This window comes from Cataglyphis hispanica, chromosome 3 (assembly GCF_021464435.1).
Source record: "Cataglyphis hispanica isolate Lineage 1 chromosome 3, ULB_Chis1_1.0, whole genome shotgun sequence".
Classification (NCBI taxonomy): Eukaryota; Metazoa; Arthropoda; class Insecta; order Hymenoptera; family Formicidae; genus Cataglyphis; species Cataglyphis hispanica.
In genome coordinates this window covers 1-15715 of record NC_065956.1, presented here as the reverse complement: position 1 = coordinate 15715, position 15715 = coordinate 1, and the positions used below count along the sequence as shown (strand labels likewise).

At 61.7% G+C, this 15715-nt stretch overlaps 1 protein-coding gene across 1 annotated transcript; it reads right to left on the bottom strand.

Moving 5' to 3' along the window:
• Window positions 1-835: 835 nt before the first annotated feature.
• Window positions 836-4253, bottom strand: LOC126848316 (GATOR complex protein NPRL3). The gene is made up of 7 exons (XM_050589121.1): window positions 4002-4253; window positions 3571-3842; window positions 3408-3503; window positions 3086-3304; window positions 2059-2392; window positions 1688-1864; window positions 836-1340 (listed from the first exon to the last, which is right to left on the bottom strand). Exons 1-7 carry the CDS (start codon window positions 4161-4163, stop codon window positions 969-971), a joined length of 1632 nt encoding a protein of 543 aa, XP_050445078.1. The 5' UTR covers window positions 4164-4253; the 3' UTR covers window positions 836-968.
• Window positions 4254-15715: the final 11462 nt, after the last annotated feature.

The window sequence follows — 15715 nt, the reverse complement described above, 5'->3', positions numbered from 1 at the left end:
TAAGATATATTTTTTATGTTCGTGTTTTTAAGTATAATTTATCGATTTAACAAAATGCTTTGTATGTCAATCATTCTTTAATTAAACTCTAGTCACTGCTAGTGCTGTTGATTATTTTATAATCTCTAACGAGAAGACCTCTTTATATATATATATATATATATATGTATGTATGTATAACGTATAAGTATTGATCCGAAGAAATTATTGCTTGTCAGCAATTATACAGTTATTTTATTGCTAGAAACTACATATATATATATATATAAAAAGAAATACACACACGATAGCAAAAGTCAATACAAATTAAATTGAGACACGAAAAATGATGCAAACAATATTTACATCTCATAGTTTATAGTTTCCTTTCTTATCATAATGCAAATTATTGCTTATGAAAGAATATATTAACTAAAGAGTTCTGTGACTTTTATTGTAAATTTTATAAGAGAAAAGATAAATAAAGTGTTTTTTGTAATGTAAAGAAAGTTATTGAATTCAAGGGTAAATGCAAATATCAATGACAAAGGGGGACGAGAAAGAAGGAAGAGAGAAAGAGAAAAGGAGAAAGGAGAGAGTAAATTATGCATATAATAAGAACAATGCTACACACAACATATAGCACGAAACAACAAGAACACAATATCTATATCATTTTACAAGATTTAAAAATACCTTCTAGTGATAGATACAAAACGTAAAAAAGAAAGAAAATATACATCTTTCTCTTAAAAAAGATTTTTTGCGTTTTTCATGAAAACTCTGAAAATAATGGTCTCGAGGAAAAAAATTAACTTTATATATACATACTTTCTAAAATTATACAAATTGTAACTGTTTGTAACGTTGTTTATTTCAATCTAGAAAAATGTTTTTCTTTAAGTGTCATATATATGTATTATATGTATTTGTGTATATAACATGTAGGAACTCTATTATTGTATATATTATATATAGATAAACAAATTTTAAGAGTCCAATTGACTGTAAAAAAGTGCTATAGCAGGATCTTCGCATTCGGAAGTCATTAAGACATCCCGAAATTTATCAAGAAGTTGTAACAACTGTGATCTACGAATGTTTTCTAAATACATAATCTCCTCCAAGTGATAACCACCGTTAAAATAGCCAAGATGGCACAATCTATCGAGTAGTTTTTTATCATCAGAAGGAATATCGTAAGCCTCCGATTGATAATCATATAACGCATCCTTCTTGTCCGCAAGTGACAATTCTTTTTTCATTTCGGTGGGTGTTTCTTTTGGTATTTCGCTCAAGCTCCATGTGCTTCCGTTTTTTTCTATCACATCTGCATCACATGTTTCTTGGTCTTTTGTATCCTAATATTAATTATAAATAAAAATTCAGAAGAAACTTGACAAGATGTGCATGGTAAATAAGATAAAGTCGTTGCGATCGCGAGCAGATTAATTCCAAGCTTTTGTAAAAACAAAATTATTTACATAGAATTATATTTAAGAAAAAAGCTATACTTTGCTATATAAATTATGGAATTAATTAATTTTTTGATTTCGATCGATTAATTTTGCTAATAAAATTAGATATATCCATCGCAGTCAAGAATAAATATAACATTAAATAATATTATTCAATATTAATAAATATAACAGTAAATACGATAACATATTCATATTACAACTGAAAATTGTAGTAAGTTGTATCTTACTAATGATAAATGTCCATATGCCATTGGTATATATCGCACATATGTGTGCAATTGTAGAAGCAGATGATTCTTTAATAGCCATATAATTATTTTCACTAATTGCGTTTGTTGATGAGGTTGGCTTAAAGGATTCAATTTTTGGCTAATGGAAGTTGGTAAGGAGAAATCACTGATAACCTAAAAAAAAATATAATATATAACATTACGACATATTGTTATCATATAGTCTTTAAAAACTAAATTTAAAATTAAACTAAGGTTAAATAATACATATTAATATATATTAATTTTTGAAGATAATAAGTTTGAAATTAATATGTAATTAATCTTCAATAAATATATAAATAATTATATAGCATATGCATATATACTTGAAGTAAGCAAACTCCTGGGAAATGTTCGGAGAAAGAGTCTAGTAATTGACTAGTCAAAACAGCGTCAGGAGAGATAACATAGACATTGCTTTCACAAAGTGGGTAAATTATTGTAGCTTTCGCCCAATAAACTAAATGGCCAGTTAATTGAAACACCTGCGCCAGCGTCAAATCTGAATTTGCTGCTAAAGTCTGTAGACTTTTCAACGGATTATACATTTGAATCAAACGTTTAAGTGCTGGAGAGCAGTCTATTTGCAAAGATTCTAGCAAATCTAATGGCTCCGTTAATAAAAGTATGCCGTGATAAGGTCTTAAACTATTCAAACATCTGCAAAATAAATACAATAATATCAAATGTAAAATGTAGAAATATGATATATCAAATGTAAAATAAAATTGAGCATATATATATATATATATATATATATATATATATATAGAGAGAGAGAGAGAGAGAGAGAGAGAGAAAGTGTGTCTAGTAAAACTGGAAATTAAGGATATTAATTTCGAAATTGAAAAATCAATAATTAATAATAAAGTATCTGTCATAAACACATACATATTTGGATATGGTTTTCCTAAACAGTTTGATATTATATTATGCAAAATTTTATTTATATATACTGTATTTTCCGATAATGTTACATTGCATCTTATATAATAGGATTTTAGAGTTCTCAAACTTATCATACTAACAGTGAAATCCAAGAAATTTGTAAGCACATATTTGTTGCGTTATTTCTCATATGCAAGATAAAGTTTGTTAATTTGTCATACTCTCTTTCTTTGTACGTGCATAATGCCAAGCGATATATCCAAATCTTTTAAGAATGATAACAAATTCGTATCACATAAATAAATAAATTAAAAAACAAAAAATTACCATTAAACATTATTGGAATATATTTTTTCCCTCTGGAAACATGTTTGTTCTTTTCTGTGTCTTAATATCAAACTTTCTATTCAACTATAAGTTAATGTATTTTCATTCATACTATAAGATTTTGGAAGCGTAACAAACCTGTCTATAATCTCAGGATCAATAAGTAGACCTTTCTTATGCGATTGATGAACTTTCTGAGGAAGACAGAAACGCACTTGAATCCATTTGTTAATCACGATACTGACTATGCCAGAAGTACTGAGGTTACTAAAAACAGACTTTAAACCACGTGCCAGTAAGCTTCGTTGAAGTATTAATTCGTACGGTGATTCATCACAATCACTCTCACCTTCGGATCTAGTCATCATATATATATATATATATATATATACACGTAGAACATATTATACTACAATATTGTACAACTATAACAAAACAAATTACGAATAATCATATTCACCTTCCAGCAATTTCATCATGCGTAGAAACCATTATTTTTATTTCATCTGTCAGAAAACCACATCTTCTTTCCTCATGTCTCAACGCTATGCCTAATCTAAGCATGTTAAAATGCAAGTTCCATGTGTCGTAAATACTTTGCACGTATGTAGAAATTACATTACCTTTTACTTAGGTCATAGTAACATCTTACTATCGAATAACTCGCTTGTGCTTGTAGCGCAAAGACTATATTGAAAAGCATAGAAGAATTTACTTCCTTTAAGCTACGAGATAGAACTAAAGTCGGATGTCCAACAAAGCGAACATCATTTACTTTTAATTCGAATTTTTGTTCACATAATTCTGGTTTTACAGCAAATAAAGTAGATAAAACTTCGTCCGTTAAACCAGTTAGATTTCCATTACTTATGTTTGATGTTGGAAATGGCAAAGACTATCGAATAAAATAGATCATATAATTATGTATTGTTAGTAAAAATTATTACTATTAAAAATATCGCAAGTATTGCAATTTAAATAATAAAAAAAACATTTGAAAATAAATTTTTCACGTATTGGAATAAGATTACACGCTATAAATAACAAAACATACTTGCAACAAGTCTTCGGTATTCGTTAACGAATAAGGATTTTTTCGTTTAGTGCATTGGCCCGAATCCCTCACATGATTCGTCATGTGAGGATATCGAAATAACAATCTATCACCCTTGCTATCACTTTTTACTAAAATTATACTTAGCGGATGGATTTCCATGTTTCACAATGATTTGAATTTCAATAAAACTGCAGTTTTTTTTTTATAGAGGATAATGACATTAACACGTCTTTAGCCTGTATTTCCAGGTTATGTGACACGTAGTGTTCATGTTGGTTTTTTTTTATGCGCATGCGCAGCAAAGGCGGTATCAGTATAGTGCTTACCTGAATAAACAGAAGTGCCGTTACTTACCTGCATAAAAAAAAAAATCATATAGCTTTGTACTTTAACATTATCTAACTTTATAATCTTTAAATTCTTTAATTTTGAAGCTTTTTTTTTTCTTTGTAAATCCATTTTTAATAAATTTAAATTTAGGGCGTTTTTGAATGTAATAAGTTTAATCGCTTCGGGAGTGATTCATGACGTCATTGCATTATCACTGCCAATCAAAGACACGAATTTATAGTAAAATATAGAGATTAATTTATGCGAGTTAAATTAACCCGTTCGTTCGAAAACGCTATTATTCTATTCAATCTATTCTGCTTTAATCATTAGTTCCGCCAAGACTTTTGTGCCAAAATACTTATTTTTCATATATTTTTTTTTTTATTATTTTACAACGCATTCGCAAAAAAATCCAGCTTGAACAACACATTGGCCTAGTTTATACCAAAAACTTTAATATATATTAAGTTATCGGTATCCTAATTTTTTTTTTTTTTTTTTTAATGTATGAAAGTTATTTAAATGTATAAGATATTAAATGTAGGAATGTTATTTATTTAATTAAGAAATGTTATAAAACTTAAGGTTTTGTGTAGTTTAAGTTTGATTTTAATTTAATAATTTGATTTAAATTTAATTTATATTATTTTATATATTTATTTATTTAATTAAATATTGTTGTCATTGTAGGTTCAGGTTCAGATTCAGGTTAGGTTCGGGCTGAGGTTAGGTTCGGGCTGAGGTTAGGTTCGGGCTGAGGTTAGGTTCGGGCTGAGGTTAGGTTCGGGCTGAGGTTAGGTTCGGGCTGAGGTTAGGTTCGGGCTGAGGTTAGGTTCGGGCTGAGGTTAGGTTCGGGCTGAGGTTAGGTTCGGGCTGAGGTTAGGTTCGGGCTGAGGTTAGGTTCGGGCTGAGGTTAGGTTCGGGCTGAGGTTAGGTTCGGGCTGAGGTTAGGTTCAGGCTGAGGTTAGGTTCGGGCTGAGGTTAGGTTCGGGCTGAGGTTAGGTTCGGGCTGAGGTTAGGTCTGGGCCGAGGCTAGGCTGGGCTAGGTCAGGCTGAGGCTGAGGTTAGGTCTGGGCTGAGGTTAGGTTCGGGCTGAGGTTAGGTCTCGGGCTGAGGCTAGGTCTGGGCCGAGGTTAGGCTCAGGCTGAGGTTAGGTCTAGGCCGAGGCCAGGGCCGGGCTGAGGCGTCAGGTTAGGCCAGGCTAGGCCGGCCAGGGCCGAGGTTAGGTCCAGGGCCGAGGTTAGGCTAGGCTGAGGCCAGGGTTCAGGCCGAGGCCAGGTCCAGGGCCAGGCCAGGCCAGGCCAGGCCAGGTCAGGCCAGGCCAGGCCAGGCCAGGGCCAGGCTAGTGCCAGGCCAGGCCAGGCCAGGCCAGGCCAGGCCAGGCCAGGCCAGCCAGGCCAGGCCAGGCCAGGCCAGGCCAGGCCAGGCCAGGCCAGGCCAGGCCAGGCCAGGCCAGGCCAGGCCAGGCCAGGCCAGGCCAGGCCAGGCCAGGCCAGGCCAGGCCAGGCCAGGCCAGGCCAGGCCAGGCCAGGCCAGGCCAGGCCAGGCCAGGCCAGGCCAGGCCAGGCCAGGCCAGGCCAGGCCAGGCCAGGCCAGGCCAGGCCAGGCCAGGCCAGGCCAGGCCAGGCCAGGCCAGGCCAGGCCAGGCCAGGCCAGGCCAGGCCAGGCCAGGCCAGGCCAGGCCAGGCCAGGCCAGGCCAGGCCAGGCCAGGCCAGGCCAGGCCAGGCCAGGCCAGGCCAGGCCAGGCCAGGCCAGGCCAGGCCAGGCCAGGCCAGGCCAGGCCAGGCCAGGCCAGGCCAGGCCAGGCCAGGCCAGGCCAGGCCAGGCCAGGCCAGGCCAGGCCAGGCCAGGCCAGGCCAGGCCAGGCCAGGCCAGGCCAGGCCAGGCCAGGCCAGGCCAGGCCAGGCCAGGCCAGGCCAGGCCAGGCCAGGCCAGGCCAGGCTCAGGCCAGGCCAGGCCAGGCCAGGCCAGGCCAGGCCAGGCCAGGCCAGGCCAGGCCAGGCCAGGCCAGGCCAGGCCAGGCCAGGCCAGGCCAGGCCAGGCCAGGCCAGGCCAGGCCAGGCCAGGCCAGGCCAGGCCAGGCCAGGCCAGGCCAGGCCAGGCCAGGCCAGGCCAGGCCAGGCCAGGCCAGGCCAGGCCATGGCCAGGCCAGGCCAGGCCAGGCCAGGCCAGGCCAGGCCAGGCCAGGCCAGGCCAGGCCAGGCCAGGCCAGGCCAGGCCAGGCCAGGCCAGGCCAGGCCAGGCCAGGCCAGGCCAGGCCAGGCCAGGCCAGGCCAGGCCAGGCCAGGCCAGGCCAGGCCAGGCCAGGCCAGGCCAGGCCAGGCCAGGCCAGGCCAGGCCAGGCCAGGCCAGGCCAGGCCAGGCCAGGCCAGGCCAGGCCAGGCCAGCCAGGCCAGGCCAGGCCAGGCCAGGCCAGGCCAGGCCAGGCCAGGCCAGGCCAGGCCAGGCCAGGCCAGGCCAGGCCAGGCCAGGCCAGGCCAGGGCCAGGCCAGGCCAGGCCAGGCTCAGGCCAGGCCAGGCCAGGCCAGGCCAGGCCAGGCCAGGCCAGCCAGGCCAGGCCAGGCTCAGGCCAGGCCAGGCCAGGCCAGGCCAGGCCAGGCCAGGCCAGGCCAGGCCAGGCCAGGCCAGGCCAGGCCAGGCCAGGCCAGGCCAGGCCAGGCCAGGCCAGGCCAGGCCAGGCCAGGCCAGGCCAGGCCAGGCCAGGCCAGGCCAGGCCAGGCCAGGCCAGGCCAGGCCAGGCCAGGCCAGGCCAGGCCAGGCCAGGCCAGGCCAGGCCAGGCCAGGCCAGGCCAGGCCAGCCAGGCCAGGCCAGGCCAGGCCAGCCCAGGCCAGGCCAGGCCAGGCCAGGCCAGGCCAGGCCAGGCCAGGCCAGGCCAGGCCAGGCCAGGCCAGGCCAGGCCAGGCCAGGCCAGGCCAGGCCAGGCCAGGCCAGGCCAGGCCAGGCCAGGCCAGGCCAGGCCAGGCCAGGCCAGGCCAGGCCAGGCCAGGCCAGGCCAGGCCAGGCCAGGCCAGGCCAGGCCAGGCCAGGCCCAGGCCAGGCCAGGCCAGGCCAGGCCAGGCCAGGCCAGGCCAGGCCAGGCCAGGCCAGGCCAGGCCAGGCCAGGCCAGGCTCAGGCCAGGCCAGGCCAGCCAGGCCAGGCCAGGCCAGGCCAGGCCAGGCCAGGCCAGGCCAGGCCAGGCCAGGCCAGGCCAGGCCAGGCCAGGCCAGGCCAGGCCAGGCCAGGCCAGGCCAGGCCAGGCCAGGCCAGGCCAGGCCAGCAGCCAGGCCAGGCCAGGCCAGGCCAGGCCAGGCCAGGCCAGGCCAGGCCAGGCCTGTGCCAGGCCAGGCCAGGCCAGGCCAGGCCAGGCCAGGCCAGGCCAGGCCCAGGCCAGGCCAGCCAGGCCAGGCCAGGCCAGGCCAGGCCAGGCCAGGCCAGGCCAGGCCAGGCCAGGCCAGGCCAGGCCAGGCCAGGCCAGGCCAGGCCAGGCCAGGCCAGGCCAGGCCAGGCCAGGCTCAGGCCAGGCCAGGCCAGGCCAGGGCCAGGCCAGGCCAGGCCAGGCCAGGCCAGGCCAGGCCAGGCCAGGCCAGGCCAGGCCAGGCCAGGCCAGGCCAGGCCAGGCCAGGCCAGGCCAGGCCAGGCCAGGCCAGGCCAGGCCAGGCCAGGCCAGGCCAGGCCTAGGCCAGGCCCAGGCCGAGGTCAGGCCAGGCCAGGCCAGGCCAGGCCAGGGCCAGGCCTAGGCCAGGCCAGGCCAGGCCAGGCCAGGCCAGGCCAGGCTCAGGCCAGGCCAGGCCAGGCCAGGCCAGGCCAGGCCAGGCCAGGCCAGGCCAGGCCAGGCCAGGCCAGGCCAGGCCAGGCCAGGCCAGGCCAGGCCAGGCCAGGCCAGGCCAGGCCAGGCCAGGCCAGGCCAGGGCCAGGCCAGGCCAGGCCAGGCCAGGCCAGGCCAGGCCAGGCCAGGCCAGGCCAGGCCAGGCCAGGCCAGGCCAGGCCAGGCCAGGCCAGGCCAGGCCAGGCCAGGCCAGGCTCAGGCCAGGCCAGGCCAGGCCAGGCCAGGCCAGGCCAGGCCAGGCCAGGCCAGGCCAGGCCAGGCCAGGCCAGGCCAGGCCAGGCCAGGCCAGGCCAGGCCAGGCCAGGCCAGGCCAGGCCAGGCCAGGCCAGGCCAGGCCAGGCCAGGCCAGGCCAGGCCAGGCCAGGCCAGGCCAGGCCAGGCCAGGCCAGGCCAGGCCAGGCCAGGCCAGGCCAGGCCAGGCCAGGCCAGGCCAGGCCAGGCCAGGCCAGGCCAGGCCAGGCCAGGCCAGGCCAGGCCAGGCCAGGCCAGGCCAGGCCAGGCCAGGCCAGGCCAGGCCAGGCCAGGCCAGGCCAGGCCAGCCAGGCCAGGCCAGGCCAGGCCAGGCCAGGCCAGGCCAGGCCAGGCCAGGCCAGGCCAGGGCCAGGCCAGGCCAGGCCAGGCCAGGCCAGGCCAGGCCAGGCCAGGCCAGGCCAGGCCAGGCCAGGCCAGGCCAGGCCAGGCCAGGCCAGGCCAGGCCAGGCCAGGCCAGGCCAGGCCAGGCCAGGCCAGGCCAGGCCAGGCCAGGCCAGGCCAGGCCAGGCCAGGCCAGTGACAGCCAGGCCAGGCCAGGCCAGGCCAGGCCAGGCCAGGCCAGGCCAGGCCAGGCCAGGCCAGGCCAGGCCGAGGCCAGGCCAGGCCAGGCCAGGCCAGGCTGAGGCCAGGCCAGGCCAGGCCAGGCCAGGCCAGGCCAGGCCAGGCCAGGCCAGGCCAGGCCAGGCCAGGCCAGGCCAGGCCAGGCCAGGCCAGGCCAGGCCAGGCCAGGCCAGGCCAGGCCAGGCCAGGCCGGCCAGGCCAGGCCAGGCCAGGCCAGGCCAGGCCAGGCCAGGCCAGGCCAGGCCAGGCCAGGCCAGGCCAGGCCAGGCCAGGCCAGGCCAGGCCAGGCCAGGCCAGGCCAGGCCAGGCCAGGCCAGGCCAGGCCAGGCCAGGCCAGGCCAGGCCAGGCCAGGCCAGGCCAGGCCAGGCCAGGCCAGGCCAGGCCAGGCCAGGCCAGGCCAGGCCAGCCAGGCCAGGCCAGCCAGGCCAGGCCAGGCCAGGCCAGGCCAGGCCAGGCCAGGCCAGGCCAGGCCAGGCCAGGCCAGGCCAGGCCAGGCCAGGCCAGGCCAGGCCAGGCCAGGCCAGGCCAGGCCAGGCCAGGCCAGGCCAGGCCAGGCCAGGCCAGGCCAGGCCAGGCCAGGCCAGGCCAGGCCAGGCCAGGCCAGGCCAGGCCAGGCCAGGCCAGGCCAGGCCAGGCCAGGCCAACAGCCAGTGCTGCACGGCCAGGCCAGGCCAGGCCAGGCCAGGCCAGGCCAGTGCCTGTACAGGCCAGGCCAGGCCGAGGCTCAGGCCAGGCCGAGGCCAGGCCAGGCCAGGCCAGGCCAGGCCAGGCCAGGCCAGGCCAGGCCTCAGGCCAGGCCAGGCCAGGCCAGGCCGTGGCCAGGCCAGGCCAGGCCAGGCCAGGCCAGGGCCAGGCCAGGCCAGGCCAGGCCAGGCCAGGCCAGGCCAGGCTCAGGCCAGGCCAGGCCAGGCTCAGGCCAGGCCAGGCCAGGCCAGGCCAGGCACAGGCCAGGCCCAGGCCAGGCCAGCACAGGCCAGGCCAGGCCAGGCTCAGGCCAGGCTTTCAGGCCAGGCCAGGCCAGTAGCCAGGCCAGGCCAGGCCAGGCCAGGCCAGGCCAGGCCAGGCCAGGCCAGGCCAGGCCAGGCCAGGCCAGGCCTCAGGCCAGGCCAGGCCAGGCCAGGCCAGGCCAGGCCAGGCCAGGCCGTAGGCCAGGCCAGGCCCAGGCTCAGGCCGTAGGCCAGGCCAGGCCAGGCCAGGCCAGGCCAGGCCAGGCTTCAGGCCAGGCCAGGCCAGGCCAGGCCAGGCCAGGCCAGGCTCAGGCCAGGCTCAGGGCCAGGCCAGGCTCAGGCCAGGCCAGGCCAGGCCAGGCCAGGCCAGGCCAGGCCAGGCCAGGCCAGGCCAGGCCAGGCCAGGCCAGGCCAGGCCAGGCCAGGCCAGGCCAGGCCAGGCCAGGCCAGGCCAGGCCAGGCCAGGCTTTTCAGGCCAGTTGCACAGGCCGAGGCCAGGCCAGTGCTTCAGGCCAGGCCAGGCCAGGCCAGGCCAGGCCAGGGGCTGCAGGCCAGGCCAGGCCAGGCCAGGCCAGGCCAGGCCAGGCCAGGCCAGGCCAGGCCAGGCCAGGCCAGGCCAGGCCACAGGCCAGGCCAGGCCAGGCCAGGCCAGGCCAGGCCAGGCCAGGCCAGGCCGAGGCCAGGCCAGGCCAGGCCAGGCTCAGGCCAGGCCAGGCCAGGCCAGGCCAGGCCAGGCCAGGCCAGGCCAGGCCAGGCCAGGCCAGGCCAGGCCAGGCCAGGCCAGGCCAGGCCAGGCCAGGCCAGGCCAGGCCAGGCCAGGCCAGGCCAGGCCAGGCCAGGCCAGGCCAGGCCAGGCCAGGCCAGGCCAGGCTTCAGGCCAGGCCAGGCCAGGCCAGGCCAGGCCAGGCCAGGCCAGGCCAGGCCAGGCCAGGCCAGGCCAGGCCAGGCCAGGCCAGGCCAGGCCAGGCCAGGCCAGGCCAGGCCAGGCCAGGCCAGGCCAGGCCAGGCCAGGCCAGGCCAGGCCAGGCCAGGCCAGGCCAGGCCAGGCCAGGCCAGGCCAGGCCAGGCCAGGCCAGGCCAGGCCAGGCCAGGCCAGGCCAGGCCAGGCCAGGCCAGGCCAGGCCAGGCCAGGCCAGGCCAGGCCAGGCCAGGCCAGGCCAGGCCAGGCCAGGCCAGGCCAGGCCAGGCCAGGCCAGGCCAGGCCAGGCCAGGCCAGGCCAGGCCAGGCCAGGCCAGGCCAGGCCAGGCCAGGCCAGGCCAGGCCAGGCCAGGCCAGGCCAGGCCAGGCCAGGCCAGGCCAGGCCAGGCCAGGCCAGGCCAGGCCAGGCCAGGCCAGGCCAGGCCAGGCCAGGCCAGGCCAGGCCAGGCCAGGCCAGGCCAGGCCAGGCCAGGCCAGGCCAGGCCAGGCCAGGCCAGGCCAGGCCAGGCCAGGCCAGGCCAGGCCAGGCCAGGCCAGGCCAGGCCAGGCCAGGCCAGGCCAGGCCAGGCCAGGCCAGGCCAGGCCAGGCCAGGCCAGGCCAGGCCAGGCCAGGCCAGGCCAGGCCAGGCCAGGCCAGGCCAGGCCAGGCCAGGCCAGGCCAGGCCAGGCCAGGCCAGGCCAGGCCAGGCCAGGCCAGGCCAGGCCAGGCCAGGCCAGGCCAGGCCAGGCCAGGCCAGGCCAGGCCAGGCCAGGCCAGGCCAGGCCAGGCCAGGCCAGGCCAGGCCAGGCCAGGCCAGGCCAGGCCAGGCCAGGCCAGGCCAGGCCAGGCCAGGCCAGGCCAGGCCAGGCCAGGCCAGGCCAGGCCAGGCCAGGCCAGGCCAGGCCAGGCCAGGCCAGGCCAGGCCAGGCCAGGCCAGGCCAGGCCAGGCCAGGCCAGGCCAGGCCAGGCCAGGCCAGGCCAGGCCAGGCCAGGCCAGGCCAGGCCAGGCCAGGCCAGGCCAGGCCAGGCCAGGCCAGGCCAGGCCAGGCCAGGCCAGGCCAGGCCAGGCCAGGCCAGGCCAGGCCAGGCCAGGCCAGGCCAGGCCAGGCCAGGCCAGGCCAGGCCAGGCCAGGCCAGGCCAGGCCAGGCCAGGCCAGGCCAGGCCAGGCCAGGCCAGGCCAGGCCAGGCCAGGCCAGGCCAGGCCAGGCCAGGCCAGGCCAGGCCAGGCCAGGCCAGGCCAGGCCAGGCCAGGCCAGGCCAGGCCAGGCCAGGCCAGGCCAGGCCAGGCCAGGCCAGGCCAGGCCAGGCCAGGCCAGGCCAGGCCAGGCCAGGCCAGGCCAGGCCAGGCCAGGCCAGGCCAGGCCAGGCCAGGCCAGGCCAGGCCAGGCCAGGCCAGGCCAGGCCAGGCCAGGCCAGGCCAGGCCAGGCCAGGCCAGGCCAGGCCAGGCCAGGCCAGGCCAGGCCAGGCCAGGCCAGGCCAGGCCAGGCCAGGCCAGGCCAGGCCAGGCCAGGCCAGGCCAGGCCAGGCCAGGCCAGGCCAGGCCAGGCCAGGCCAGGCCAGGCCAGGCCAGGCCAGGCCAGGCCAGGCCAGGCCAGGCCAGGCCAGGCCAGGCCAGGCCAGGCCAGGCCAGGCCAGGCCAGGCCAGGCCAGGCCAGGCCAGGCCAGGCCAGGCCAGGCCAGGCCAGGCCAGGCCAGGCCAGGCCAGGCCAGGCCAGGCCAGGCCAGGCCAGGCCAGGCCAGGCCAGGCCAGGCCAGGCCAGGCCAGGCCAGGCCAGGCCAGGCCAGGCCAGGCCAGGCCAGGCCAGGCCAGGCCAGGCCAGGCCAGGCCAGGCCAGGCCAGGCCAGGCCAGGCCAGGCCAGGCCAGGCCAGGCCAGGCCAGGCCAGGCCAGGCCAGGCCAGGCCAGGCCAGGCCAGGCCAGGCCAGGCCAGGCCAGGCCAGGCCAGGCCAGGCCAGGCCAGGCCAGGCCAGGCCAGGCCAGGCCAGGCCAGGCCAGGCCAGGCCAGGCCAGGCCAGGCCAGGCCAGGCCAGGCCAGGCCAGGCCAGGCCAGGCCAGGCCAGGCCAGGCCAGGCCAGGCCAGGCCAGGCCAGGCCAGGCCAGGCCAGGCCAGGCCAGGCCAGGCCAGGCCAGGCCAGGCCAGGCCAGGCCAGGCCAGGCCAGGCCAGGCCAGGCCAGGCCAGGCCAGGCCAGGCCAGGCCAGGCCAGGCCAGGCCAGGCCAGGCCAGGCCAGGCCAGGCCAGGCCAGGCCAGGCCAGGCCAGGCCAGGCCAGGCCAGGCCAGGCCAGGCCAGGCCAGGCCAGGCCAGGCCAGGCCAGGCCAGGCCAGGCCAGGCCAGGCCAGGCCAGGCCAGGCCAGGCCAGGCCAGGCCAGGCCAGGCCAGGCCAGGCCAGGCCAGGCCAGGCCAGGCCAGGCCAGGCCAGGCCAGGCCAGGCCAGGCCAGGCCAGGCCAGGCCAGGCCAGGCCAGGCCAGGCCAGGCCAGGCCAGGCCAGGCCAGGCCAGGCCAGGCCAGGCCAGGCCAGGCCAGGCCAGGCCAGGCCAGGCCAGGCCAGGCCAGGCCAGGCCAGGCCAGGCCAGGCCAGGCCAGGCCAGGCCAGGCCAGGCCAGGCCAGGCCAGGCCAGGCCAGGCCAGGCCAGGCCAGGCCAGGCCAGGCCAGGCCAGGCCAGGCCAGGCCAGGCCAGGCCAGGCCAGGCCAGGCCAGGCCAGGCCAGGCCAGGCCAGGCCAGGCCAGGCCAGGCCAGGCCAGGCCAGGCCAGGCCAGGCCAGGCCAGGCCAGGCCAGGCCAGGCCAGGCCAGGCCAGGCCAGGCCAGGCCAGGCCAGGCCAGGCCAGGCCAGGCCAGGCCAGGCCAGGCCAGGCCAGGCCAGGCCAGGCCAGGCCAGGCCAGGCCAGGCCAGGCCAGGCCAGGCCAGGCCAGGCCAGGCCAGGCCAGGCCAGGCCAGGCCAGGCCAGGCCAGGCCAGGCCAGGCCAGGCCAGGCCAGGCCAGGCCAGGCCAGGCCAGGCCAGGCCAGGCCAGGCCAGGCCAGGCCAGGCCAGGCCAGGCCAGGCCAGGCCAGGCCAGGCCAGGCCAGGCCAGGCCAGGCCAGGCCAGGCCAGGCCAGGCCAGGCCAGGCCAGGCCAGGCCAGGCCAGGCCAGGCCAGGCCAGGCCAGGCCAGGCCAGGCCAGGCCAGGCCAGGCCAGGCCAGGCCAGGCCAGGCCAGGCCAGGCCAGGCCAGGCCAGGCCAGGCCAGGCCAGGCCAGGCCAGGCCAGGCCAGGCCAGGCCAGGCCAGGCCAGGCCAGGCCAGGCCAGGCCAGGCCAGGCCAGGCCAGGCCAGGCCAGGCCAGGCCAGGCCAGGCCAGGCCAGGCCAGGCCAGGCCAGGCCAGGCCAGGCCAGGCCAGGCCAGGCCAGGCCAGGCCAGGCCAGGCCAGGCCAGGCCAGGCCAGGCCAGGCCAGGCCAGGCCAGGCCAGGCCAGGCCAGGCCAGGCCAGGCCAGGCCAGGCCAGGCCAGGCCAGGCCAGGCCAGGCCAGGCCAGGCCAGGCCAGGCCAGGCCAGGCCAGGCCAGGCCAGGCCAGGCCAGGCCAGGCCAGGCCAGGCCAGGCCAGGCCAGGCCAGGCCAGGCCAGGCCAGGCCAGGCCAGGCCAGGCCAGGCCAGGCCAGGCCAGGCCAGGCCAGGCCAGGCCAGGCCAGGCCAGGCCAGGCCAGGCCAGGCCAGGCCAGGCCAGGCCAGGCCAGGCCAGGCCAGGCCAGGCCAGGCCAGGCCAGGCCAGGCCAGGCCAGGCCAGGCCAGGCCAGGCCAGGCCAGGCCAGGCCAGGCCAGGCCAGGCCAGGCCAGGCCAGGCCAGGCCAGGCCAGGCCAGGCCAGGCCAGGCCAGGCCAGGCCAGGCCAGGCCAGGCCAGGCCAGGCCAGGCCAGGCCAGGCCAGGCCAGGCCAGGCCAGGCCAGGCCAGGCCAGGCCAGGCCAGGCCAGGCCAGGCCAGGCCAGGCCAGGCCAGGCCAGGCCAGGCCAGGCCAGGCCAGGCCAGGCCAGGCCAGGCCAGGCCAGGCCAGGCCAGGCCAGGCCAGGCCAGGCCAGGCCAGGCCAGGCCAGGCCAGGCCAGGCCAGGCCAGGCCAGGCCAGGCCAGGCCAGGCCAGGCCAGGCCAGGCCAGGCCAGGCCAGGCCAGGCCAGGCCAGGCCAGGCCAGGCCAGGCCAGGCCAGGCCAGGCCAGGCCAGGCCAGGCCAGGCCAGGCCAGGCCAGGCCAGGCCAGGCCAGGCCAGGCCAGGCCAGGCCAGGCCAGGCCAGGCCAGGCCAGGCCAGGCCAGGCCAGGCCAGGCCAGGCCAGGCCAGGCCAGGCCAGGCCAGGCCAGGCCAGGCCAGGCCAGGCCAGGCCAGGCCAGGCCAGGCCAGGCCAGGCCAGGCCAGGCCAGGCCAGGCCAGGCCAGGCCAGGCCAGGCCAGGCCAGGCCAGGCCAGGCCAGGCCAGGCCAGGCCAGGCCAGGCCAGGCCAGGCCAGGCCAGGCCAGGCCAGGCCAGGCCAGGCCAGGCCAGGCCAGGCCAGGCCAGGCCAGGCCAGGCCAGGCCAGGCCAGGCCAGGCCAGGCCAGGCCAGGCCAGGCCAGGCCAGGCCAGGCCAGGCCAGGCCAGGCCAGGCCAGGCCAGGCCAGGCCAGGCCAGGCCAGGCCAGGCCAGGCCAGGCCAGGCTAGGCCAGGCCAGGCCAGGCCAGGCTAGGCCAGGCCAGGTTAGGCTAGGTTAGGCTAGGCTAGGTTAGGCTAGGCTAGGCTAGGCTAGGTTAGGTTAGGTTAGGTTAGGCTAGGTTAGGCTAGGTTAGGTTAGGCTAGGTTAGGTTAGGTTAGGTTAGGTTAGGTTAGGCTAGGTTAGGTTAGGTTAGGTTAGGTTAGGTTAGGTTAGGTTAGGTTAGGCTAGGTTAGGTTAGGTTAGGTTAGGTT